General features: G+C 37.4%; 1 protein-coding gene across 2 annotated transcripts in view; it reads left to right on the top strand.

The window, feature by feature from the left end:
* LOC134531595 (squamous cell carcinoma antigen recognized by T-cells 3-like) overlaps nt 1-25864 on the top strand; it is a 188129-nt gene that overhangs the window by 28915 nt on the left and 133350 nt on the right. For both annotated transcript variants that reach the window (XM_063367323.1, XM_063367322.1), the window contains exons 4-5: nt 2274-2458; nt 17509-17745. In XM_063367323.1, coding sequence (XP_063223393.1) covers nt 2274-2458; nt 17509-17745 — 422 coding nt within the window. The remainder of the gene's footprint in view (nt 1-2273; nt 2459-17508; nt 17746-25864) is intronic.

Here is a 25864-nt window from a genome sequence, read left to right as displayed (position 1 = left end):
TTTATTTATAATCGAGCGACGAGCTATAGTGAAAATGTGCCAAAAACAGAGCTGCCAACCTCAAATCACACCCATCAGTAATGGCAATTAGGTATATGAAAAAAGTACGCGTAAATCATGCACGATAAATTTTTCCTGGGGCATTATAACACACTCACAAGATAAAACAAGGACAATAATATGCAAAAGAAAAAGAAAAATATGAATACAATGCAAATTAATGAATAAAAAAATATATTTGAACAATACAATCATCTGAATATGTAAGAAATATTAATAATTTTACAGGATATTTTGAATCTTCAATTAAAATTATTCAAAGTTAAACTTTAAAACAACTGTCTTTTTATTTGCTTCTTTTATCCTGGTTGGATAAGAAATGTCATGTAAACAAACAAGACAAACACAAGGACTTGTAAACAATAACTGCGTTCGTTACTTTCGTTTCTTCAGATGTAGCGAAAAAACGAAGATATAGATTTATTGCTCGTCACGGCTTTAAAATGTTCTGCATGTTTCTTTGAAACAATATGCCGTCTACAGTCATCCCTTCCACCATGTGCAATCGAAAAGTCACACGTGCATACATTACAAAACCGTGGCGTTCCAAACATTTGAAAACGACAAGCATGGCCATTCTTTTGAATATTTAAGTCGAAAGTTCTGAAGACTTGCGTGTTTTTTTTTCCCCACAGATACACATTATTCTAACACACGCTTCATTTCTACAACCGGCACTGAAGAACACAACACTATCGAAAAACATAAAAAAATTTTACGTCTGTAGACACGACAAAAACCGGACAAAAACACTATGATGAAAAAAATGGCTTTCAAGAAATAAATTAACACAACACAGGTTAGCCAAAGTACCGTACAAAAATTATCGTGATGTAAGTAGCCTTCAAACGATAAGTCCGAGAATATGTACTAGTTGTATCGTACAACGGACGTAATAGAATCCCATTATTATTTGAAAACACGAGAATTTACTTATTTCGACAGTACATCGTACATGCGCACACTTACTAGTTCCGTTATTTGAGCAACCAAGCGATGTATTCAAACAGCGTTCACGAAACACGCACAGCAGAAACGGAATTTTCTCCGTTACCATGCAGCACAAAGCCTCGTTTCCGTAATAAACCAGCGATGTTCCGTAATTCCGTAATTCGGGGTTAAAATCCGTAATAATTACGGAAAATCCGTAATGGTTGGCAGCTCTGCAAAAACCACATGGTCAAATGTAAGTTGCGATCAATGTGTTGTTTTGAAAAGATCATAATAAAACAAAAGACTGCAAAGAATTATTTTATTTAAAAAATTCCAAAAAAAAACTACTCTATTGAAAGAATAATTCTGCGGTTCCCAAAAGGTCACAGAGGTTCCGTGTGTCAGGACGAATGACATATAAAGCAGGAGCAATTATCGTCAAATAACTTTCTTTGAAGGAGTTGGGTTTCCGCCAAAAGAAAAGTCAATCATAGGGTTCCCTGGCTGAAAAAAAAATTGGGAACAGCTTGAATAATTCATCCTGAATGTTGGAAATGTTTTGATTATGTGGAGGCAATATAAATAGCTTCGCAAATGGCACTGGAGGATATCATAGTTGAAGAGTTACAGTCAGTGGTGGTCCCCTCTTGTATAAACAGAAATTTTATGAATAAAAATAAAATATGTCAGCATAAAGTAATTTTATTTTTGGTTGATTTAATATGTATTGACCTCCTTGACCCCAAAAGCATCATCAACTCAAAAGTTGATGTGTGGTTGTGTATGTGTGTGTATGTGTGTGTATCTATATATATATACACACATATATAAATATATATCACTTTTTATGGACACAATAACTGCCTTAATTTTGCTCAAATTACTTGCAGACTGATACATAATATATAGAGATAGAAAACCTCAAGTGAGTTAATAAGCAAAACTGGACCAAGAGGATAGGAATGGGAATTTTTTTTTTGAAAAACTGAACAATCACTGTAACACTCTTAGTATGAAATCATTGCATCATTTTGAAGTTGTTATACTGCTTAAGAGTAGTAACAAAAACTTTTTGGTACAATTTTTTATACAACCAACTCTTTCTGCAAAGGATAACATTTTGGTTTAGTTAAAATGGACTTTGGCTCTTTTGTTCCAATGTACAGATATATGAACTTGGAAATCTATCTGCACTTTTAAGTGGAGCTGAAAGGGATTTTGAAATTTTTGGTTTTTGTTACTTAATTAATTGTTCTTTTTTTTTTTTTTTTTTTTTTCAGGTGTGAATGTGTGGCGGATGTATATTGAATATATAATCAAAAATTTGAACAGTGAAAAAAGTCTTGCTGAAGCCCGTGCTCTTCTCGAGCGAGCAGTGTGTAAAGCAGGCGCTCATGTTGCCAGAGGAGGTATATTGTGGGCGCTCTATTGTGATTTTGAAAATTCAATCTTGGAGCGTATCAAGGTGGGCACTTGTTTTGATTATGTAGTTCACAGTAGTATTAAGAGGAGAATTTTATTCGTGTTTGATGTACTTTAAGATACTACTCTTCTGATATTACAGGTCTAATAAGACCTGTCACATTGTTTCAGATTGTTTATGTAATTTACGGAAATTAAAGGGGGTGTTATCTTTACAGTAATTAATAAAGTCATCAACTTGGAAACATTAGTATTGTAAAAAAAATAGATTGTTTAAAATGTACAGCATTTACATTTAAATCTTTACATTATTATTGTTAAACTCTGAAATGCGAGAGGAGTGGCATTGACATTGTCCACCATCATAACTACTTGTGATCTGAACCATGGCTTAACCTCAGTGGTTTGCTTGTAATAGGGCGAATGCCTGACTCTCCCAGGAGTTGCCTGACTCAGAGTAAGTGAATGTGCTATGAGATTGAGTATGATGCATTGCAACAGACCCAAGCTCAGTGAGACCTAGAACCAGCTGGGTGTCTTAGAACATTCTCGGTCGTTTCAACCATGACCGCCGGAGCAGTATATAAGGCCGCCAAGCAGGCTGCCTGAGACTCAGATTATTATTAATATTTACATTATTAATTAAATTAATGCCCATGTATTAATTACTCTTGTCCAGTTCATAGTTCACTCTCCCCAGTGGAGCTCGTCTGGACAGTGGCTCCCCTTAATGCTTGTCTGTTACCTCACATCCCTGTCCGACACACTGTCCTGCATTACTCACTCATCTGTGCCTCGACACAGTTCCCGATAAACCAGTCTCCGCACACGAAGCCCGTCACTTGGCGTCCGCTTTCGCTTCACTGTCTCTGAGGCTGGCATTGGTCTTGCACCCCTGTGATGTGTCACGGAATCAGGGTCGACTTGACGCCCCAAGCTCCCAGAAAGAGGTGTCCTAATTATGCCACTCCATGACTCTAGAAGTCTTCAAATGGGTTGAAGAATGGTTACAGGTTTTTTTGTTGTTTTAGTGTACTGATAATTTTTACTTTTGTATTTTGAATGACATTCCGAAATTACATGTCCAGGTTTCTTGCTGAACTTACAAAATGGTGTCTGGCCATGGGGTTGGTTGTACCTGACCTGGGAATTACTAGGATAATAATGTTTTGGCTTAAAGAAGCTGTTAGTGGACTGACTTTTATGTTCCTACTGGTCACTGAAATTTTAAGCTCTGCTCCTTTGATGATCTGCAAATTTCTCATTGGTGGCATGGATACACGAACAGTCCAGCTCGGCAAAATTCTGTGGTGGGGCTAGAAAAATCAATTGTGATCGCAATGCAGGGTTGATACCATCCAGGATGTTCATGACTATTCCCGAGTCTGAGATACCCAATCAAAGTACTTGTGTGACATCTTTGATATCTGCAATATAATGTGGTAAACGTTCATTCTTTTGTTGCAGTCTATTGTACCATTCTAACCTTATGTTTGTTAGCAAGCATGCTGGAATAAAAAACCTAACATGTCAGCATGGTACTGATCAAAGGCCAAAGCTGTACGTTCACTTAGGAGTGGCTGTGTTAGAAGGAATATTACTTGAAACAGCTGTGTGTCAAGTATATTTCCTTTCTGATGCAACTTGAGAAGATGCCTCAAAAAATCAACCAATCTCTTGGGGTCCAAACCATTGGTTTCAGGTAGCCCTGACAATAGGCGCTCAATGGCGTGAGGTATTTTGCAATAAAACTGGTATTTTCCACCAAATCCTGTGGTGAGTTGTTGAACCTGAGCTTATTCTGAGGTGGGTTTCAGGGTGATGGATGTGGGGTGGAGAAGCTGTGGAAAGGGTTCAGGAAAAGGGTGATAATAGGTGACACTTGTGGCAGCTTGGGCGACATGGGTCATGATAGGGGCATTTCGGTAAAATGGGATGGGGAGGGGATGAGTGGTGGGGAATTCTGAATGTGCAGTTGATATAATGGTTGTGAGTTGTGAAGTGATATGATGAGTTGTGTGCCGGTAATTTGGTATTTCGACTCGATTTGTTTTATATTTTTATTTTAATTTAAAATTATTTTTGGAAATTTTATTTGCTCTATAATTTGGTTACTAAAGGGCGATTTACACTTTGTTTGGCTGGTGTACTCCCCTAAGTTAAACTTTGTGCCAGTAGTCTGAAGCACCTTTCCCAGAGACGTATCTGATATGTTGCAGATCTAATACTTTGCTGGCAGCCAGTTTGAAATTTCCCTCGCTTACAGGCACGTCCCAGGCCTGTAACGTTACTTCACTTCATGACTAAAACCGCCTACAGCAGCTCTGGACGAGCTGTTACCATTTCTCAGAGACGAGCTGACCATAGCCTTTACTGTCACGAATACGTATTAGGTTCTCTCCTCGAAAAGCACATCATGGACGCTTGTTCTCAGCGTCGTTGCACTTTTGTTCACCCCCCTCCTCTCAAGGTTCTAAGAATTCGCCTTAGGCCAATGACAGGTCAGAAACCCCAGCAGACAGCGACCGTCTCCAAGGATGCCTTGCATAAAAAATGTGTGTGCCAAGATGGACCGCACACGATACCTAGCGGCAAACTCGCGAACCGCCCAGCCAACTTACCCTGTAGGCCGCCAGAGTGTAGCATCTGACTGTCCATTTAACCCTTGGTTCAAGCAGACGCCATGGGCGAGTCGATTCTTTTTATTTCAGACACCTCTCAACAGGTAGCGCTAAGGTCGGCCAGTGCTACCAACTTCGAGACATCAGTCAGAGTTTTTTTATGATGCCCACTCGGGGAACTTCGGAACCTTTCGGTCCGGACTCCCAGTCACCCCTTCCACTTTTGATTCAAGATTTACTTTTAATTACGAGACGCGGTTCTCCGTGGGACACTTCGCGTCGCGACTGCAGACGGACCATTTCGCGATTATCGGCGAGTCGACGAGACACTGCAAGACTTCCATCCGGCCGCAACCGACTATGTAGTCGCTTAAATAAGGGATGATATCCCTATAATCTTTTTCAAGTAGTTTAGTCCGTCTGCGTAGTACAAAATGTAATAGTTATTTTTCTTTTAATTTTTTTTGAAATGATGAAAACGACCGCGCCCAGCCGCGTATTCGCGGGATCCAGTTCCTGGCTGGCGACGCATCGGTAAACAGAAGCCAACTCCCCTGTCTGGTGAGTGACGATCCGCGACTTTCCTCAACCTCCCCTTAACTTTTCCGGGCATTTTCTGCCCCATATACTGTCTGGGTTCAAGTTCTGATCAGTTTTGATTCGGACTGTTCCAGACAGGGTCCAAGAGCCGGACGCCGAATTGGCATTTTCATCTCCCTTCCACTACAGACACAAGCGCCCTGGCATCATGTACCCGCGTGATCTCCGGGAAACGAAGCCCCGACCTCCGGTGCTTCTGTATCTATTAACCTTTTCTGAACTTTCTTTAAATTACGTCGTCAGATGCAGTTAGTTAGATAAACATAATTTCTGGACTTTAAGTATATATCCTGGGATCGTTTAAACATATTTGCACCTTTTTTATTGGTTTATGCATTTTTTAGTAAATTAAACTTTTGTTTATTCCATGTACGGCCGGCCAATAATTTTTTTTGAATATACTTGAGATTTGTTTAAGATTGTTATTAATATTGTACATTAATATTTTCTTGTATCTGTTATAAGTTTCCTCAGTATGGAGTAATTATATTTCAGACGGAATCACACCTTGTTTTTGTTCGTTTCTAATAAACTGGTGAAACCTAAAGATCCACCCAGCAAGGCAAAAATAGTAATCAGACCGTGGTTGGCTGCTACAAAAATAATAGCAGTTAGCATGGTTTGAACCTTGCTACAGTTGAAGAGGGGAGGTAAGGTGACGATCAGGACTGTGGGGTGAAAGTGGTGTTAACTTTCAGCCGCTTCGGTTCGGATGGTGTCAGGACTGGTGGTGGAGTTTTCGTTTGAGTCCTGGTAATAATGGTGGTCTCTGTCAACTGTCCTATGGGAATGGAACTGTAGTCCTGTGGGTTTGGTAAAGGGTTATCCAGCATGACTGACCTAGTTCTCAACTTGGCAGAGAGGGCTGGAGTTTTTTTGTAGTAAACATTTTTCAATCTCTCTTTTGTATATACCATTCAGCCTTTTAGCTGAAAGCAAACTCAGATTTGATAACTGACGTACGACATGGTCTAGCCTCGTAAGGGTGCGTTGAATAATACCTTGCCTTGTTTCCTTTCAATGTTATTGGCTAGTGCCTGAATATCCTGGTACTTTAAACAACAAACATTAAATTCCTCGAGCCCATCAAATACTAATTCATGAGGGGCTATTAATATTCTGTCGAAAAAAGCTGCTCTTAGGCATTTACTGAAATCCTGGCGTCACCTTGGGTATCGAGATTCCTCAGAGCTAGTTCATATTATATCTTGTCCTTAAGTAAAAAAATCTAGGACAATCATTGTGAAAGGTGATGATCAGAAACACTTACGACATCAAAAAAAAATGTCATGTGCGACTAAACGATTTGGAGATCGTTAGCTGACTTTTATTATACAAAATTAAAGAGTTTCTTATTCACAAAATTCTTTAAAACATAGAGCACTTTTAAGTCTATGGAGCCCTTAAACATTACATTTAAACACAATGGTGTCTGACCCTTGCTGAGCCTCGAAGCAGGGACTCGGAACTAAAATCACATGTGTGCTTAAGAGAGTAAAACATGATTTGATTTCCCGGGATCTCCAGATATGAATTTTAAATACTAAACAGTACAACAAGGTAGAGTAACTAGGTAACGCTAAATTTGGATGCCGGAGAGCGTGTGCCTTTAAAATGGTGCGATGCAAGCGGCAGATAGCCAGGCTTATCTCTGCGGCATGCTCCCGATGGGCGATGGCCGGAAGAAGGGGGTAGAGGAGGGGACCAGGCTGTCAGCTGCTGCCATGCAGTGGGTAGAGAAGGGGGCTGGCAGCCTGAAGGTCAGACAGCCCCCAAGGCTTATGGCTGGGGTTGAGGGGGGTGGTTTGTTGACGTACGGAAGGCTGGCCAACCCCAGGAAACTAATTGCGTGTGTAGAAAGGGGAGGTACTGAATGTAAACAATACCCGAGAACCAAGTTGAGCCGCTAACACAATGAACGACTTCACAGACACAGCCTGGTTAAAAACCATTGACTATAAGATTTCCAGTGGACATGAAAGGTCACACAAATGAGTAGATCTAGAATAGGGAAAATTAAAGGTGAAGAGAAAAATTTATTATTATTATTAGGCTTTAATATCAGCCTTCAAAAAAGTTAAAAAAAAAAAAAAAGACACTAGCTATGAAAGCGGGGAGCTTATTCTTTCTCCTGTAGTTCACCGCGATCGCCATAAAATGAGGAAAATGTACATCATATACTGTGAAACAAAGGATATTATATTTAACCAGAACAAAGGCTAACTGATGGCTTAGCTGCCTGTAAACACTAAAGGCGTGACCAAAAAATGACACAACAGAAAACTTGTTATCTGATACAAAGGCAAACTGACATTTTCATTTTTAATTACTTAAGAGATGTCAGTAAACCACTCATGCTTAGTTACACATAACAAGAAACAACTAACTAAAGGTACTAATTGGTAAGTGGTATATGTAGAATATTTATCAATTTTCTGGACAAAAAAATTCAGTCAAACAAACTAAATTTAAAACAAATATAAATTGTTTAGACATGAATTAAGCTACTTAAGTTATAATTAAAAAAGCACTGAAAATCTTAGAACAATTTGAATTACAGCAAGTTATGGCTGTGGTATTACCAGTAGCACAGCGAAAACATATTAAATCACAAACACAAGCGGGCTATGGCGAATAAAACCAAAGAATACTATAAACTCATCCACATTGGCCCCCGACCGCAGTGCTATCCTACGCTATCTCTCGGTGCCCTCCGGAACTAACGTTAAGCCCTTTAACTCCGCTTTGTCCCGCCAGGCAGTGCCCTCCCTTGACCTTGTAATCCAGCGTTAGTATATACCATGGCATCTCTGAGTGCATCTAGCAGCATGATTGCCAACTATGGTCGGTGCTACTAAGTTCAGTTCGTCTTCTCCGCCACCGAGCACCACTGCACAGACGGTCCTCCGATAACCCCTCCTCCCCCTCCAAAACACCCTCTGGCATGGAGGCCCTTGGTTCCTGGGAGCCCCTCTCCTATAACATTTCACTATTTGACAGTGACCTGGCCGGCCTACTTTTATCCCTCTGTTGACTATTTTCTATGTAAAGTTGTCTCCCCTCCCTTTTGTGGCCTACATTCTGGCAATGCATATACATCCAGCCCTCTGGCACTATTTTCGCCTCCAGGCGGAATGACACACAAGGCCTGCTACTTCTCTTGGATCTCGGCCAGATCTCTGGGAGAGTCCTCCGAGCCTTCGCCATAATCATATGTGACCGCCGCTCCCGCCTGAACTGCTCTTCGCGTATCAGTGCTCAGTGAAAAGTTTTGATTCGAGATATAGTTAGATAACTAAGGGGTACACTTCCTAGAGCTCTGTTTCTTTTAATATGTAGTTTTTGTATACTGGTCTTTGCAAATTTTTTTCTTTCTGTATTCTTTCCACGTGTCGTGCTAAGCGGCTGAACATGTACTTTGTTGTGTTTCACCATCTTCTCATATCTTGATCACTCGTTTGGCTATCCATATAATTGGTAAGTGGAATGATTTACTTATAACCCCAATGTCCCTTTCAATTTTGTTTATGTACGACTTTGAGTTGTGGCAATTTTAAGTTGTCTTGTTGCTAATCACACTGCATTAATTGTGATGCAGTGGGTCCAAGTTTTGGCTTAATTTAATGGTCTCTCTGGTATCCTGACCTTTTGAGGTATTCTCTGGAGGATGTCGCCTCCCAGGAGCCTTCTGACAAATCTGCTGAACGTCCATGTTCAAGGGAAGCATCTACTTTCCGTAATATATTTATATATATAAATTTTACCGTCAAAGCACTGAAATACATAAGGACACTGAAAAGACCATAAACCATAAATTGAATTAAAAGGTAGGTTTTATTACCTACATTAATAATACATAAAATCTTTAAAATATTTTGAAGTTCTTGAAAAAAAAATTGTTTTTATGCAGCTGACTTGACGCAATCAACCTTTTACTTTAGTTACTGTTCTCCTTATTTTCAAAAAGCTCTACTGTACATACTGTACAGGGGTTTATTGGGGACAGGAAAACAAAATAGAATATGATGTCATTAACTTTTGAAGGGGCTTAAAAACAACTATCTTGAAAATAATACAACTTTACAAAATAATTTAGGGTGAAACAGAACTTGTACCATGACCTCCACCACCCTGATTGATGACCAGAATAATCTCACCAAGGCACTCTTTGTTCAGAAAAATGATTTAAGTGAGATGATACAAAAATATTTTGGCATTGAGGACTCTGTCATTTCCAGACCAAACCTAATTGTGAGCTATAAAAAAATAATGAATTATTAAAACCATCAAAATAATTTTTCAGTGAGCAGGGAATCTATAATGTACATAAATATAAGAGCTAGGAATTAAATGTTGAGAGCAAACACTGTTTGTTTCACTTTTCTAAAACATTAATTACAAACTTATAAAACTTTTTAAAAAAAAACCACCTTTATAAATGTTTAAATGTGGTGAAAATGTGTCAACAATAATAAAACTAACAGCAACATAGTTTTTTCATTTTTAGACTTCTCTTCAAATTATTTAAAATAAAATAGAACATTAAGGAGATTGACTGTCCTATCCCTCACCAACAGAACCTACCTGAATCTACTGGGACAATAAATTATTCCAGAACTCTATGATGTTTAAATTACATGACCAACAACATGTACTACAGAAAATTCTCCTAGCTGTCTTACAGAAATAAATACACACTAATGACAGCTGAGAGAGAAAAACAAAGCCACGTCTGTCACAAACTACTTAACATCAAAATTGAAACAAACTATATGTTTTTACGTTGATCCAAGAGTGAAATAAAAGTGGAGTACTTGTCTACATGTTGTGAAGTGAGCACCAGGACGAGGTCCAGCCTCCCGTCTCACTGGCGCCCTTACACGTGATCTGGGGCGGTCCAGAGCCCTGCCCAGCTGGCCTGGAGAGAACCAGCCCGCTCGAGGCTGACCGCTCCCGAGCCTGTACCATCAGTTTCAACAAAACAATATTAACTTCAGATTAAAATAATTCTGAACCAAACCCTGAAATTTTGATTTCTAACATAATGTACCAAATTAAAAAAAAAAAAAAAAGATTTATTTGCTAAATAGTGACAAATTGAGCTCATATTTACATTTTAATACTAGTATTCACCTGATTTTGTTTGTTATTGGCATCATGGTAAACTTTAACTTTATTTTAGTTTAGTAATATTACAAATATATCATCTGCCAGTTTGCTCTGTAATCTAGGACAATTATTTATGTTATAGGTTTTTTCAGTCACAACATTTTTTTTGTCTTATATAAATGCAGCATGTGAACTGCTGCTGTGTATCATGATGGTAGATTAATTGTGACTATTTATTTATACACTGTGCAACGTAAATCCTTTTAATGGCCATGGTAAGAGTGTGTGTGTTTTTGTACTACGATGAAAATTTTAAAACTAATTTTTTGCTTTCAAATTTAAAAAAGTAAAAAAAAATGGTAGTGTTTTCAATTTTTAATGAAATTTTTTCCACTACTGTTATGTGAGACACTATTGAAATAACTTTTAATACTCTGTTTTACTGGAACGAATTAGGGTGTTTCTTTGAGGGACGGGTATTACAGTGTTTGTCTAGATAAAAATCGGGATACAATTTTTTTTTTGTTCTTAAATTGCTTTAACTGTTTTTTTTTTTGATCATCCATTGACCTCTTGCCTGTCACTGCCCTGGATAATCGGGAGTCTGCTGTATACCTACATGATTGGAAGTTATTGCCCAGGCTTTACACTGTATAAAGAGACTTTTTTTTTTGAAAGAGAGAGGGAGTAATTTGAATACTTTCAATAGTTTAAACTTTTCATGGATGGAGGATGGAAGTTTTTTTTATATCAGATGTTGACAGTAATTTTTATATGATTTTGACTGTCAAGTTTGCAAAATTTCATGAAAAGGAACCAAAAATATTTGTTACGGAGTGGGAATGTAGGATAAAGTATTTTTATAGATTTTATGTACAGTAATCTACTAATTTTTCAAAATTAGAAGAATTAGAAATTGGAATAATTAGAGAAGAATTAAAAATTAGAAGTTTCAAGAAGTAACAAAATTCTCTTTTATGGGTGGGAAATGGGGATGGATTTTTTTTAGAAATATTACGTAGACAGTATATCATCCCTCTTGTTTTGAAGGTTATGTGTACAAAATTTCATAAAGCTTGGAATAAAACAGTATATTTTAATTAAAAAACAAAATAAAACAACATAAACTTTTCTTTGTCAACTGGGCCAGATGGAATATCAGAGTTTGTTTTAAAATGCTGCTCTCAAAGCTGCTCCCAGTTGTGCTGACCTTGTTGCTGCATATGCTGGTGTCTCGGGAGGAATAAAAATATTTCAAATATCATAGCCGTGGACAAGAGAATCCCAAGTTTTCCCAACAAAATGGAAGATAGCTTAAGTCATTATTAGCCACAAAAATGACAGAAAATCAGGCGTCAAAAAATTTCTTAATGGTGTTGCAAAAATATTTGAATAATAATATTTAAACAAATTTCTAGCTTAAAAAAGGTTACCTGATAAGTCAGCATGGATTCAGAATTAGAATGATTACTACAACAAATCTATTCACCGTTCTTAATCCAATTTATAATGAAATAACAAACAGGGTTAGGTGAATGCTTGCTATTTTGATTTAGCTAAAGCTTCTATATTGCAAATCACTCTATATGAGATTTGGCTGAATCAAAACAGGATTAGGATTATAACATTCTTCATTTTTTACATCTTCACATCTCACACTGCGCCATGAAATTTTACACTGATCAAAGCCGTGTTTGAAGTTGTCTTTTAAAAGCATATTATGGTCTGCGTCAATTTTTTCTTTCATGGCTTTAACTGTTTCAAATCTAGTTCCTTTCTATGCAGATTTCACTTTCAGAAAAAGAAAAATTCACATGGAGCAGGATCTGATAAGTAGTGTTCATGTTCCAAAACACAGGGATCCTATGCTTAGCCAAAAACGACTTGACAAATAATGCAGTATGGGGCCACGGCATTGTGTTGATGTAGAATCCATGACTTCTTTTTCCACAACTCGGGTTGCTTTCATCTTACTCGTTCACGGAGTGAAGATAAGACTGCAAGATAATGTTCCTTACTCACAGTTCCGCCTTCAGGCACACAGTTCACGTACACAATCTCACGGACGTTGAAAAATAATCATCATTGCTTTGAATTTTGATTTTGACATTCGAGCCTTCTTCAGTCTCAGTGAATTGGGGCTCTTTCAATTCATTGATTGGCCTGTAGTTTTTGTATCACATAAAAAATAAAATCACTATTCATAACATGTTATTACTATTTAAAAAAAATTAGAATACTTTTTGATGGTTTTCAGAGTGTGAGCACAAGTGTTCATTTAAGAGTCTTTTTGTTCGGGCGTAAGGTTCTTGGGCACCATTTTTGAACCAACTTTTCTCATGTAAAAATGTTAATGTAGAATGAGCTGAACTGTTTCTTTGTCGATTCTTACAATTCAGCAACTGCACGAATACTCAACCTACAGTCTTTTTGAATTATGTCTGCAATTTGTTCAATGTTTACGTTCATTGTTGACGTTGAGGGATGCCGTGGACGTGGGTCAGCTTCAGTCTCTTCTCATCCCTCTCCGAACAGCCTAAACCACTCAAAAACTTGAGTGTTTGACAGATATACATCACCATATACGTGTTTCAACAAAGAATATGCTTCTGTGGCAGCCTTTTCAAGTTCCACTAAAAATTTTTTCATTTATCCATTGCTCTTTCAAAATGCTAAGCATTTTTTCGACAAACTGAGGACATGGTCTGACACAATGAAGGTAATGGCCCAACTGAGGGTCTGCAGGCGGCTGGTGGCGGAATGGATAGAAGTGATGTCACGTGACTTGGAGTGTAGCGTTTGACTTCCGGCCCCTACTGTATGGCTGTTAAAAAATCAGTCCGGTTAATTTTTTTAGCCAAACCTGGTATTATTTTAAAAGCTGTAAAAAGTATCCATGTGTGATAAATATGTATAAATAAAAGTTTGTGCACCAGTTATCTAAGAAATAGACTCCATAAACAGTAATAACTCTTCTCGGCAGTACACCAATTATGTAGTTCCGCAAGGAGGTACGCCATCACCTCTGCTTTTCAGTACACCCATCCCTCGAAGTAACATGGTTCGATTAGTGCAGTTTTGAAGTAGCATGGTTGCTACAGGGCTAGAAAATCAGGAAAACTGGGAAAAGTCAGGGAATTTAAAATGGTTAGTGAATTCTGGGAAATGTCAGGGAAATCACTACATATTTATGGGATTTCTTCTTGTGCTAACAAAAGTAAAATAGAAAATACTTCTTTCGTTGATGTTTAGCCACTTCAAAAAATTCGAAAATGTTTAGTATCACAAAATTTGTTTGATATGTGTTTCACTAAACTACCTGAATGTGTGGTCTCAAAAGCAGATGATGCATTAGAAGATCAGCCACATCCTGCTTTTAACATTAAAATAATTTTGGAAATTTATTCAACCACAAATAATGATCCCTCCACATATAGAAATGATAAAAACTGTGATTACTTAGGTTTATATAAGACAATAGAAGTTAACCTCTTGCTTGATGAATTAACAAAGATTTATGTGATGGATTAATTTTTTTCATCCCAATGTCGACTGTCCAAGCGTTTAAATTCCTTTACTGGTTCTCCAAGGACCTTATTCAAACTTTGAAATTAAAAAAAAACTTTCTTAAATTATTTAAAATAACTAACAATATTCTGTATTACCCATATTTTCCATATTACTGCCAAAAAATTAAAAAACTTATCCAAAGAAACAAAATAAATTGGTTATGTAAGATAAACAATAAATCAAGAAAACACCGGGGAAAAAAATTGGCTATATGTCAAAATAATGATGGCCAGTTTAAAAAAAAATAGAATCTTTAAACGTCAATGGGGTTACATCATTGTTTTGCCAAGTATTTTTCTAGTGTATATGTTTTGCTGAATGTCACACCTCCCAATTACTGTGAATACCACCCCAAATTCAGCTCCACTATCTTTCATTTCTGAGAGATAAGTTCTATGGTGTATCAAATATTTGAAACCTACCAAATCTACAGGAACAAACGGTATACCCAATTTTATTTTAAAAGGATGTTTTCTTCTAATCATGCCTCTGTTACAACATATATGCTTAAATACTGAAGTCTTCCCTCACAAATTGAAAATAGCTAAAGTTATCCCAATTCATAAACTGCAATAATTCAGTAAACTGCAAATTTACCAATTGTAGGCCCATATATTTACGTAATGGTATCACAAAAACTTTTTGAAAGAATTGTGTTTAGACAACTGAATTTTAAACTTAAAAATAGATTTTCTGATCATCAACATAGTTTTAGATTTGGTATGTCAACTACGACAGATGTACTTACTTTTATGAACCCTATATATGCTAAAGTAATTAATAAGGGTTAAGTTGATGCTTACTACTTTGACCTTGCCAAGGCTCTTGATACTGTGAATCACTAAACATTACTTTGAAATATTACAATATTTGGTGTGTGTGATTAATATTTAGGTTGGTTCTCTTATTACCTAAAAAAAAAAAAAAAAAAAAAAGGCTGTGCTTTTTTGTTTCAATTAATATTTTTAACTCTTTTTTACACCAAACTCCTGATGTTCCTCAAGGAGGTACTCTTATAACATTTATTATTTAACACCTTTATTGATGACATCTTAAAGGTTACTTCTTAAAATGATTGTTAGCTACTTCAGCGTAATATTTCAGAAATTTATAATTGGCTTATCTCTAATTTGGTCACTTTTATTAAAGATAAAACCCTAGTTATATCCAACACTAGGAAATGTTTTCCTATCCGGTAAGATTACAAGCTTTATAATATATGTGTGTGTGTAAATGTATGTATGTATACAGGGTGTATCAAAATTCATGTTACAACGCTTGAGGGTAGAAAGCTCTTATTATTTGCAACCATTTTTGCCAATAAACATGTTGCCGGAAACACGTAGTTAAGCCCCTGTCAGCGTAGGCAACCCATTGGGCTTTGTGCGAGACAGACGATGCTGTGGTTAATTACGTGTTTACGACACCGGGCAGCGCTCGAGAGGACTGTACGATGTCGAATGCTGACCCCCGCCCCTTTTTACTTCCGTTGGTGGCGCCCTCACCTCTTTTCTTCTGTTCGTGCCGTGCCATAGCCCTGCGCAGCGTGACATCGCAGTGTCGCAGTGTGTTTTGATATCACTGGTGGTCTGTCGTTGACTGTTCTGTCGTACAAGCAAACTCGTGGTGTTTTCTTTCGATGTGGTTCTGAAAAGGGTGACGTTTTAGTGGAGCTCAATGGAGTACACGTTTAGTGAGTACACTGGCATTCTGCTTGTTTACGGGGAAGCTAGACAAAATGGACGAGCCGCTCGTCGTCTGTACGAAGAATGATATCCGGGTCGTAGGATTCCAGCTCACACCATGTTTGCAAGACTTACTCAGCAAATGTGTGATACTGGTACATGTGCCGTCACAAGACCAAATGCTGGTGCTCCACGCAGGGTTCGTACTCCCAGTTTTGACGATGTACTTCAGAGATATGAGGAGAGTTTGGATACAAGCACAAGGGCAGAAGGTTCCGATATGGACGCTGACAAAATGGCTGTTTGGCGAGTTCTTCATGAGCAACTCTTGTACCCGTACCACCTTCAAAAAGTGCAACACATGGGTCCGGCGGACTATCCTCTTCGCATGACCTTTTCTCGTTGGTACATTATTCTGTACTCTTAACAAAATAATTATATTATATACAGATTGGTTAGCAACTTCAATGATTTTGATAAATATGCTAATCTTTTTGAGAGGAAAGTTGAGTGCTAGTTTATAATAATCAAATTTTTAATCTAAGTTTTTTCTATAATGAAATCTATACTTATTTTTAATAAATGTTTATAATTAACCTACATTTGTATTAAATATTAACCTAGATATCTTGTTTTTTTTTTAAATTATTATTTCTAATCTTTGTTTTTTTGTGATTGATGACATTTTTTTTTTTTTTATTGTATTTTGAAGTAGCCTATATTATTTGTTGATATTTATAACTGTAATTTTCTGTTCTTGTCTTTAAATGTATAATATTTTGTGTCATTTTTTATGTGTGTTGTAGTCCCTGCAGGTATGGATTACCTGTTAGTGTAAATTGGCTATCTGCTGGTAGTGCCTACCTGTTACAGTTTCTCATTGCAGTTGGTGCTTACCTGCAATTAGAGCCTACACGGGTCTTGCGCTTGCATGCCTGTACAGACTATGCTGTCCGGTGTACTGTTCTGCATGTTTTGCCCACCTAAAAATGTTTCTTAACTGTTGTTGGGCATGTTACAAATATAAATAACAAAATTGTTAAACCACCTGATAGTAAACACAGTAGATTAATGTCTGCCGCATAAATCAGTCTTACCTAATTGATTAATTACAAATTACTTTAAACAGTTTGCACTTGCAAATAGGTATAGTTGATGAAAGAATAAATTAGATTTAAAATTTTAGTTGAAAAAGCTTTTCTTGAGCATGGTGTACTGCGGCCTGTCTCTGTGAGACAATGGTTTGGGGGGGGGGGGGGGGGGGGAGAAGTTCATCAGTTTTTACTCTGATTGTACACTTAAAACTAGTTATGGCTTAAACTATACAACTTAAATACAGTTATACTTAATTCTGTTTTAATTGTTTACACAAGCTTTAGTTTATTGTAAGTAACCCTGCTGTAGTAAAATGTCTGCAGTACCATTCTTAATTGAAATGTAGTTTTTGGTTTGAACTGTGGCTGTAACTTGAAGCTTTCACTGCATTAATGTATTTTTTTTTGAAACAGGCTAAGAAGATAGCTGATCCTGAAGAGATTGCGAAGCAAGTGGAGGTGTGCATGACCATCTTTTACCGCCAACTGTCGTGCTCTCTCCTCGACACAGAGCGAATTTATGGCGTGTACAAAGAGTGGTGTGCTGCTAATGAGTCTTATGTCTTACCAAGCTTGCATGAAAATATTGAGTTTGTGTACACAGCATCCATTGCACAACTGGAAAAGATCCAGCCATTTGAGGATGCTCTGGTAATTATGCTGAAATAAAACTGTGGTGTTATTAAATATAAACACATTTTTTTTATTTTTAATTACTTATTTGTATAAAGTTTTCTTGTTCATGAATTTCAATCATCTGGAATTTTGATGAAAGTAGTTACTGAATATTTGACAATACTTAGCAAACCAATATTTTTAAAAAATGTTTGGTTTCTTTGGGTGAACATAAAATATTTCAGTGATAGTCATAGACTGTGCTATTGACAGACTTTGATATCAGTAGCTATAGTATGGTAGGCACAGATGAGTCAGTATGCTTCAGCAGCAGGCAACGTGAATGCTATGAATAAACAATGTAAAGATACGGCCCCACGTTGTGGTATCCAAATTACTCTGTAAACTAACAGCCTACACTTTGTTGTGCCAAGGTGTTCTCTGTAAACTATCATGAGCACACAATAAAAAAAATATATATAATAATAATAATAAACACAATTATTAATGTAATGAAATTGGGCGCCTTGTATTAAGGTTAACTTATCCTAGTGATCATTAATAGAAACACCAAATGGTAGTTAGTCATAACAATTTAAAAAAATTTATTCTATAATGACTAATTGACAAGCGTAATATACATGACCTCAGTAACAGCTTTCTTGATAGAACAAAACCAAACAATTATTTCCAAACCTCTGATCCGTTACGGTGACACTTGTGTATTATAGTCCATCAATTTTAAAAAGTCTATTTATTATTTGCCTCCAGCTAGTCAGACACGAAACCCTAACTCCTAAGACCACTTGACCTGTGTGTGACAGTTTGTTGATATAGTTCATGATTTCCAATAAAATTATTGAAAACACGTTAGTCTCTTATTACGTGCGAGATATTAATAATGTTCGCTGGGACGGAGTTATCGACGTACGGCGTTAACATCACTAAATGTTAGTGCAGCCTGCCATACCTGAATCCTGGTACAAGGAAACTTCCCAACCTTATATTTCGCGGTAAAGTTGTTCCTGCGCGCTGCATTCATTTGCTGACGTACGGAGTAATTATTTCTCGTGTTTAGCTACAACTTCGTAGCTACACGCGACGCTGATCTGCTGCAAACAGCCGAATTCCATACGGGAATTAACGCCGAATCACTCCATCTTCCCGGCGTCAGAATATACTCTTTTCTTCTATATATTTAAATTCTACATTATTGGCACTCATCAACCAATCCAAACGTCGACGCTAGGCGTCTTTATTACAAGTGACCAAATATAATGTCACTATTTGAACACGACGGAGCGTTGTTGATTTGATGCGTCGTCATGGCAACGTCCGAGGCCGCTGACGCTCGTGACCACGCCAAACAGAACACTGCCGAAAGTCCGGGAAACGAAAATAAACAAAACAAATGAACATCATAACAGTTGCAGTGAACCTGTAAATACCGTAGTATTACAGCAACCTCAGGTTCTTGTGGCTTAACATCTGTAACTGTCCCTCTGTTGCAGCTAAAATACGTATAAAGTCTTGAAAAGCAAGCTGAGTTCTGATTACCATTACAGAGGTTGAGAGACATGTTTCAATTAGTATTTACTTGGTGGATCACAGTCTTAATAATAACCCAGGTTTACTGTTAAATAAATAAAAACAAACAGAGGTTATATTTGATACTATATTGTTTACGGGTCTTTTCTTTTGTAAAGTCTCTTTTGTATTTATATAAAAAATTGTTATTATAACCTAAACTCATTGATGTGACAAAAAAAAAAGAAAAACACATTGAGGTGACAGGAATAAAAAACCTTAATAAGATGTTCTTAAAGCAAGAATTTAGCATTAGACATAGTCGGTTTATAAGTAATCTTTCCAGAAAATCTTCAGTACTTGTGCTTAGATGCTGTTTTAGATAATAAAATTTAGTGCTTCCCGTAATTTAGACGTGCAGCCATTGTTCTGGGAGTTGCGTTTAGAACAGACCTCCTCAGTACCTGTGTCAGAATGATGTTGGAAACCATTGGGACTAAGAAACCGGTGAAGCCGTTGAATCCGTGGGAACCCACTGCAGTGTAATGAATATCAAAATTAAACACAACTTAAACCTACCGCTCACTTGGAAGATATTATATTACACTTACCAATTTTATAAGTCAAAGTCTTGCCCTCAGGACATGATAAGGACAAGTAAGAGTGCCAGAGCATTCATGCTTGGTATCTAGGACAGCACCAGTGAAGACACAAAAGAAAGGAAATAACAAACAAAAACCAACAAAGAAAACTACATAGCTGGAAATAAAATGCTTTGAGAAAGCTATTCCATGGTTAAACGACTACATGCTGTATCTACCGCGCGTCCCTAGCCCTTAAAGAAAATATGCACGCAGCCGAGTACTGGTAATTGTGTCTGGAGGCGACCGTGATACCGAAGATTCTCCTGGCGTCACACCGAGAGCCGAGGGGTGTAGGACTTCATGTGTAAGTACATGGGGTGGCGAAAATAGTTCCCACCGAGGGGGGGGAGGCAGTTCAAGCCTGAGGGTATGGGTCCCTGGGGATGGGGGGGGGTCTTTAAGAAGTAGTGGTTTGTGGAAGGGCAAAAGTGGATAGGCCCTGGACTCTGTAGATAAGCTAAAGTTTTTTTTTTAGTTGGAGAGGGGAGGAACAGATGTTTGCTGCCCACGCACAGTGCAGGAGGGGAACCTGTAGGTGGAGGAAGGGCATGAGGTGACTGATGAGCTGTAACATGGCACTCTGTGGTGACTTAGTGAACTATAGGACTAAGTTGTGGAAGTTGTGCCGAGCTCAGGTGTAGTCCTAAGGCTAATAAAGGGAGTGTGGAGGTGGCTCTTTCTCGTGGCCCCACCTTAGAATTACCAGGAGGCCTAAGTTTAGTTTCTAACTTTGTGTATAGGCCATGCACGGGGCCAGTGCAGCGGGTTGCAGGTATACATTTGGAACATCCCCAGGGGAGAGGATGCTTTCCTGAGGAGACAAGGGGACCAGGAAAGGAGGGGGGTTACCTTAGCACAATACAGCGTTGTTAGACAGTGGAGGGGAGGATGCTGGTGTGTGCGTATGCACCACAAGCTCCGGCACGGAGGCGGCATTGAAATTCAATGTTGGCCAACATCTGTGCTTGAAAGTGCTCCTGCACATGGCACCAGAGACAGTACGTGCGGCGAAGTGAGAGATAGAAAACCTATATCAGCACTGCTTCGGAGCTGGTGAGGCCGCGGGAACAAGACTGTGGCTGGCTGAGGTGACACGGTTAGCGGCTGAGCCTCTTGAGAGGATAGCAAAGAAAGAGGAAACCAAATAAAGGTTAAAAATTACCAAACAAAGTTAAAATATTAATTCATTACATTAAGATAAAACTTGGCAGGTGCAGAATAGTGGCACTCAACTGTTGCACACAGGCGGAAACAATGGGCTTCTAAGCCAATGCAAGTAGGAGTAAGTAATATTCCTACACTTGAAACTGTCAATAAACAACCTCCTCCAAGAAAAAAAAAGCATTATTGGTTACACAGCTGGATCCACAAGTTTAAGAACAGGATATAAGCAACTACATTAATGAGGAAATAGATCCAAAAACTCTTGAAGAGTTTAAGTTGAAAACATGACAGGATTCCTACACGTCATTCTGTTTTGTGGTATAAGGAAATTACTTTTCCAGGATAAGTGATATAGTATTTTGATGTAATGGCTGCTTGATTAGTCCTTTTTGCAGTAGAGTTTTTCATAACTCATTTAAGCTCAAAATATAATATGAACCCAAAGATTGTGGTGCTACATCAAAGTCACAAGAAATGGCTATCAAGAGAACATAACACTCAACAACAGAAACGTAATGTCAGATCAGGGGATATTGCAAATTGCTTTGGAAACTAATTTAAAACATCTACACCTCAACAACTTCTAAACCTAGATGTTCAAAGGCTCTACTTCAGCAACTAATGATCTAACCCATAATTGTATCAGATTATGTATGGGTAATTTAAAACCTTAACACTATCAACTGGAATTGATGGTATACCAAATTTCATCTATCTTTAAACGGTGTAGCTCAGTCTTTGAATCACTGTTAACTTATCTTTACAACACATGTCTAACTATTGATAAATTTTCTTCCCTCTGGAAATCTGCGAAAGTTATTCCCATAAAACAAAAAGGGGGAATGTTAGTGACATAAAACTATAGGCCAATATTCCCATTGTGTGGCATCGCAAAAGTTCTCTAGCTTTTCATTTCATCAGACAGTTATCATGGTTTCGTTAAATGAAAAACAACTATGACTAATCTTATAAACTTTCTTAATCCAATTTATGAAGATGTAATGTCTAGAGGTCAGGTGGATTCCTGCTACTTACTTTCATCTGTGAATCTTTGTTGCATCAGCCTCGGAAGTAATTCCAACTCTGTAGTATTCTGTAGTCCGTCAGACTAGCACATGGGTCTGTAATGGGAAATTCTCTAACAAAGTCTGATACCCAAAATTAGAAAGTAGGCAAACTAAAATACTTAATTATATGTATGGCTTTTAAAAATACAAAAAATTTAACTTACACCTTACCATCATTAGAGTTAAAAAGGAGAATATTAGATGCATTATTTATTTTCAAATTCTATGTAGCAAAAGTTAATTTGTGTTAATATTTACTTCAATATTTTTTGTCAGAAATTTACATTCACTATTTTAAACAAAACAATTTAATGTTATAGCTTATAGGTTGTTCAAACATTTTAACAACTTCAAAACTTTTTCTTATTTTGAAAATAAAATTATTCTGATCAAGGATTTGACATAATACCTGAATATAATGATTAATACAAATTTTGCATAATATTTAACAACAAAATGTTTATATAACTACTTAAAAAAATTTTCCATACACACACGCGCACACGCACACATACAGATACACACACTTGCTGAAGTACAGGCATTACCCTGGTTTTACACATATGGAAGAGGCTTCTTTTAGTACGTTGGGGTTTTTTTTTTTTAAAAAAAAACCATATGTAGACAGTAGATATTGTTTATATAGAAAACAAACCCCCCAACAAACATTCTTTTTTTATGAATTTTTAGTCTTTTGTTGCAAAGCTTTTTTGTTTGTCTATATGAAGTGTAAACAACCCATAGGATGTGCCAACTCTTGAGCAAGCCACGTATAATTGTTTCTTGTAAAAAACTTGGTGTTTTAAGTTAATACCTCCCACACATAGTGGTTTCCACCCCACCCCCCCCCCCCCCCCCCCATGCCTTTTCGATACTCATAGCAATTCAAGTCGGATGGGAAACTGCACTCACTTTAAATCGCAGGGTGTGTTTGAATTACTGGATATCAACGGAAAGCGCGAAACAATGCAATAGCTGTTGCCAGAAGGAGACGTAGAAGGTATCAACAATGAAATAGCCATTGCCGAAAGAAGACTAAGACAGGATCAACAATGCAATAAACTTGAAAAACGGAAAATTTTATTTTTAATGCCCCCGCGTAAAATACGTTCTTATCGGAAGCCTGTGTAGTAAAAGGAATATACGTGCCAAGTTTCAAGTCTGTAGGTCGTATAGTTCCAGAGAATTAGTGATGAGTCAGTGAGTGGTATTAGGCTAATAGAATGTTAGGCTTGCAAAATACTATTTTGACATAAATTTCTTTTTTTATAATAAAGGAAAAATATTTTTGTTAATATAAAAATTATTTACGCATTAATTTACGTTTTTAACAAACAACAAACAAATAAGTCATAAAAGAGATTCATTTGTTTAAAAGACAACTTCAGTAGCGTTAATAAACTGAAATGATAAGAAATTGCTAAGGCACATTGCGAGGAAAACTGTATAAGATGTCTAGTTAGCACTCATAGAGGTCTGTTCCTGAAGAATGAACAAAAAATATAATTCAAAATTAATTAATTCCAATGCTTTACTTATATTACTTCAATGGCTGCCAATCTAACTAAGTTTCAAATATGTATAATAGAAATAGTTACTTTGGTAATTAAACTTGTATTTTCTCTCAAATCAGTCTAACATGAACATTGAACACAAATAAGAACTTATCTTTTCATCTATATTTAACAAACGGTTTCTGTTAACTTGAAACTTAAATAAATGTTCCAAACCAAAAGAAAAGGGGGCGTGGCAGCCTGGCCGTGTGGCGGCTCCTCAGGTGGTTGTGTCACTGTCTATTGTTAATGTCACGGCCGACGGCGGCCATATTGGTTCATATATTCAAGGCTAGAGAATACTGGTGTAAGTTTTAAGAATAAAAATCTGTATTGCAGTGGGTGCGTCCCAAACTCGGGGAGAGAATCAGTACGCCACAAAGCTAGCCACTAAACCAGGGGTCTGTTGGGAGATAAAGAATTAAATAAGGAATATATATGATGGTTGGAGGCATCTAGATTCTAAATAATACACTATTGTCTGCTAGTGGTCAGAGGCCGCAATTTTTTTTTTATTTTGACAGCGCATAGTTAAAAACAATTTTAAAATACAGTTGTATGCTGAAGGCCGCTATCTTGTGTAGTGGCACCAAATTCCAACACCAGGGGCCTTCAAAGACTTTGAGGTCTGCTGAAGACCGCCATCTTCTTTTATAGTAGTTCCACATTTAATTATATATTTAGATATGTTTGAATGCTAAAGATTCTATATACTTTTTTTAAAATAGCTACCACCATAACAAAGCTATAGACCTTATTTTAGTGATATCTTTGTAAGCTTATTTTGTTATAGTGCTAGCTTACAGCCAATTAATTTTTTAATATGTAGTATTCAGTTACTTTCAGTTTTCCTTTATACTTAATAAGTAGAGACCTATAAAATTTGCGGATTCATTCGGTGATAGGCTAGAATTCAAACACTATACCTCTTAGATCATTTTGCTATTGGCTTACTGTTCATCTGGATGAATCTCAACCAGTTATAAACCTTCAAGCAAAGAAGGATTGAATCACAGACAAACCAGCCGAGACGACTTACAAGTCGGCAGCCAATGAACTTGCGTCATTTGCCCGAGTGTACAATGGTATGTGGAATCTATCCTGAAGGCCATCGAAACGGCGAATTTTGCAGGTCTCTATTAATTAGTATTCATAAAAGAAATTGTTTATAGTATTTAAAAAAAAAGTAGAAGTAGAAAACATTTTAAGTATTCCTCGTCTAATTAAAACATATTCATGTATACAAAAAAAAGCTAAAGCATAATGTATTTTCAGTATTATTAAAAGCTCTTTATAGTCAAGGAATGGTAGGTAGTGTATTAAATATGTACAAGCATGCTGGTGAAGTAAAAGAGTGACTGCGCGGGCCCGGCGGCATGCAGACACGGTTGCATCGGACTTCCTCAACCCCGTGGGTTCTTTAACACAGACGCGGCGTGCAGGCGGCCACGGCCCGCGAGCCAGAGTTACGTTTAACTGCCGTATTTTGCCTGAGCCTTACACCTTGATGGTACACTCACTTGGTCATTACATGTTGCATGATGTTACAAGTAACAACAGAGTCAATCTACAAATCTCAGACTTGAGATTGAGCAGACTGTATCATTATTTAGCAGGTAGGCATTAATATCACACAAATAGTAGTGCCTTGCTGCTAAATATAGCTCACAGACCGTTTGTTTAACCGCTATCTCAAACCTGAAACCAATTTTTATTAGTTGTACATGACCTGTTTTCACAAAGCAGGTAAAACCAATTTTATCACAATGAAATTAATCAACATTACATGTGCCTGTTCTCGCACCAGGCAAAAGTAATTTTCCCCAAACAAAAGCTAACCTATCCCGCAAAAAAAAAAAATTACAAACAAAAAATTTAAATAACGTCGTCTGCAGACTCCCCCACCGTCCTGTCCAAATCAGTCATGGCCTTTCCGACCCCGCACCGGTCATCATTGGACAAGATGCATCTGTAGACTTCCACGAGGGCCAGGGTAGCACCATGCACATAGTGGCCTGGGCAGTTGGCTATTAACATGCCAGCCATGACTGCGATGTAACTGGAGGAGTCTTCTAGGTCCCAGCGGCACACTGCTGGACCTTTAACAAGTTAAAAATATCTAGTAGTTTGAGTTAACATGACGAGCTTCCCTGTAATGATTTTATACCTGGGCGGTGATGAACGTCATCAGCACATCCTC

This window comes from Bacillus rossius, chromosome 5 (assembly GCF_032445375.1).
Source record: "Bacillus rossius redtenbacheri isolate Brsri chromosome 5, Brsri_v3, whole genome shotgun sequence".
Taxonomy (NCBI): Eukaryota; Metazoa; Arthropoda; class Insecta; order Phasmatodea; family Bacillidae; genus Bacillus; species Bacillus rossius.
The sequence above is the reverse complement of the archived record's forward strand: the minus strand, read 5'-3'. Positions and strand labels throughout refer to the sequence as shown.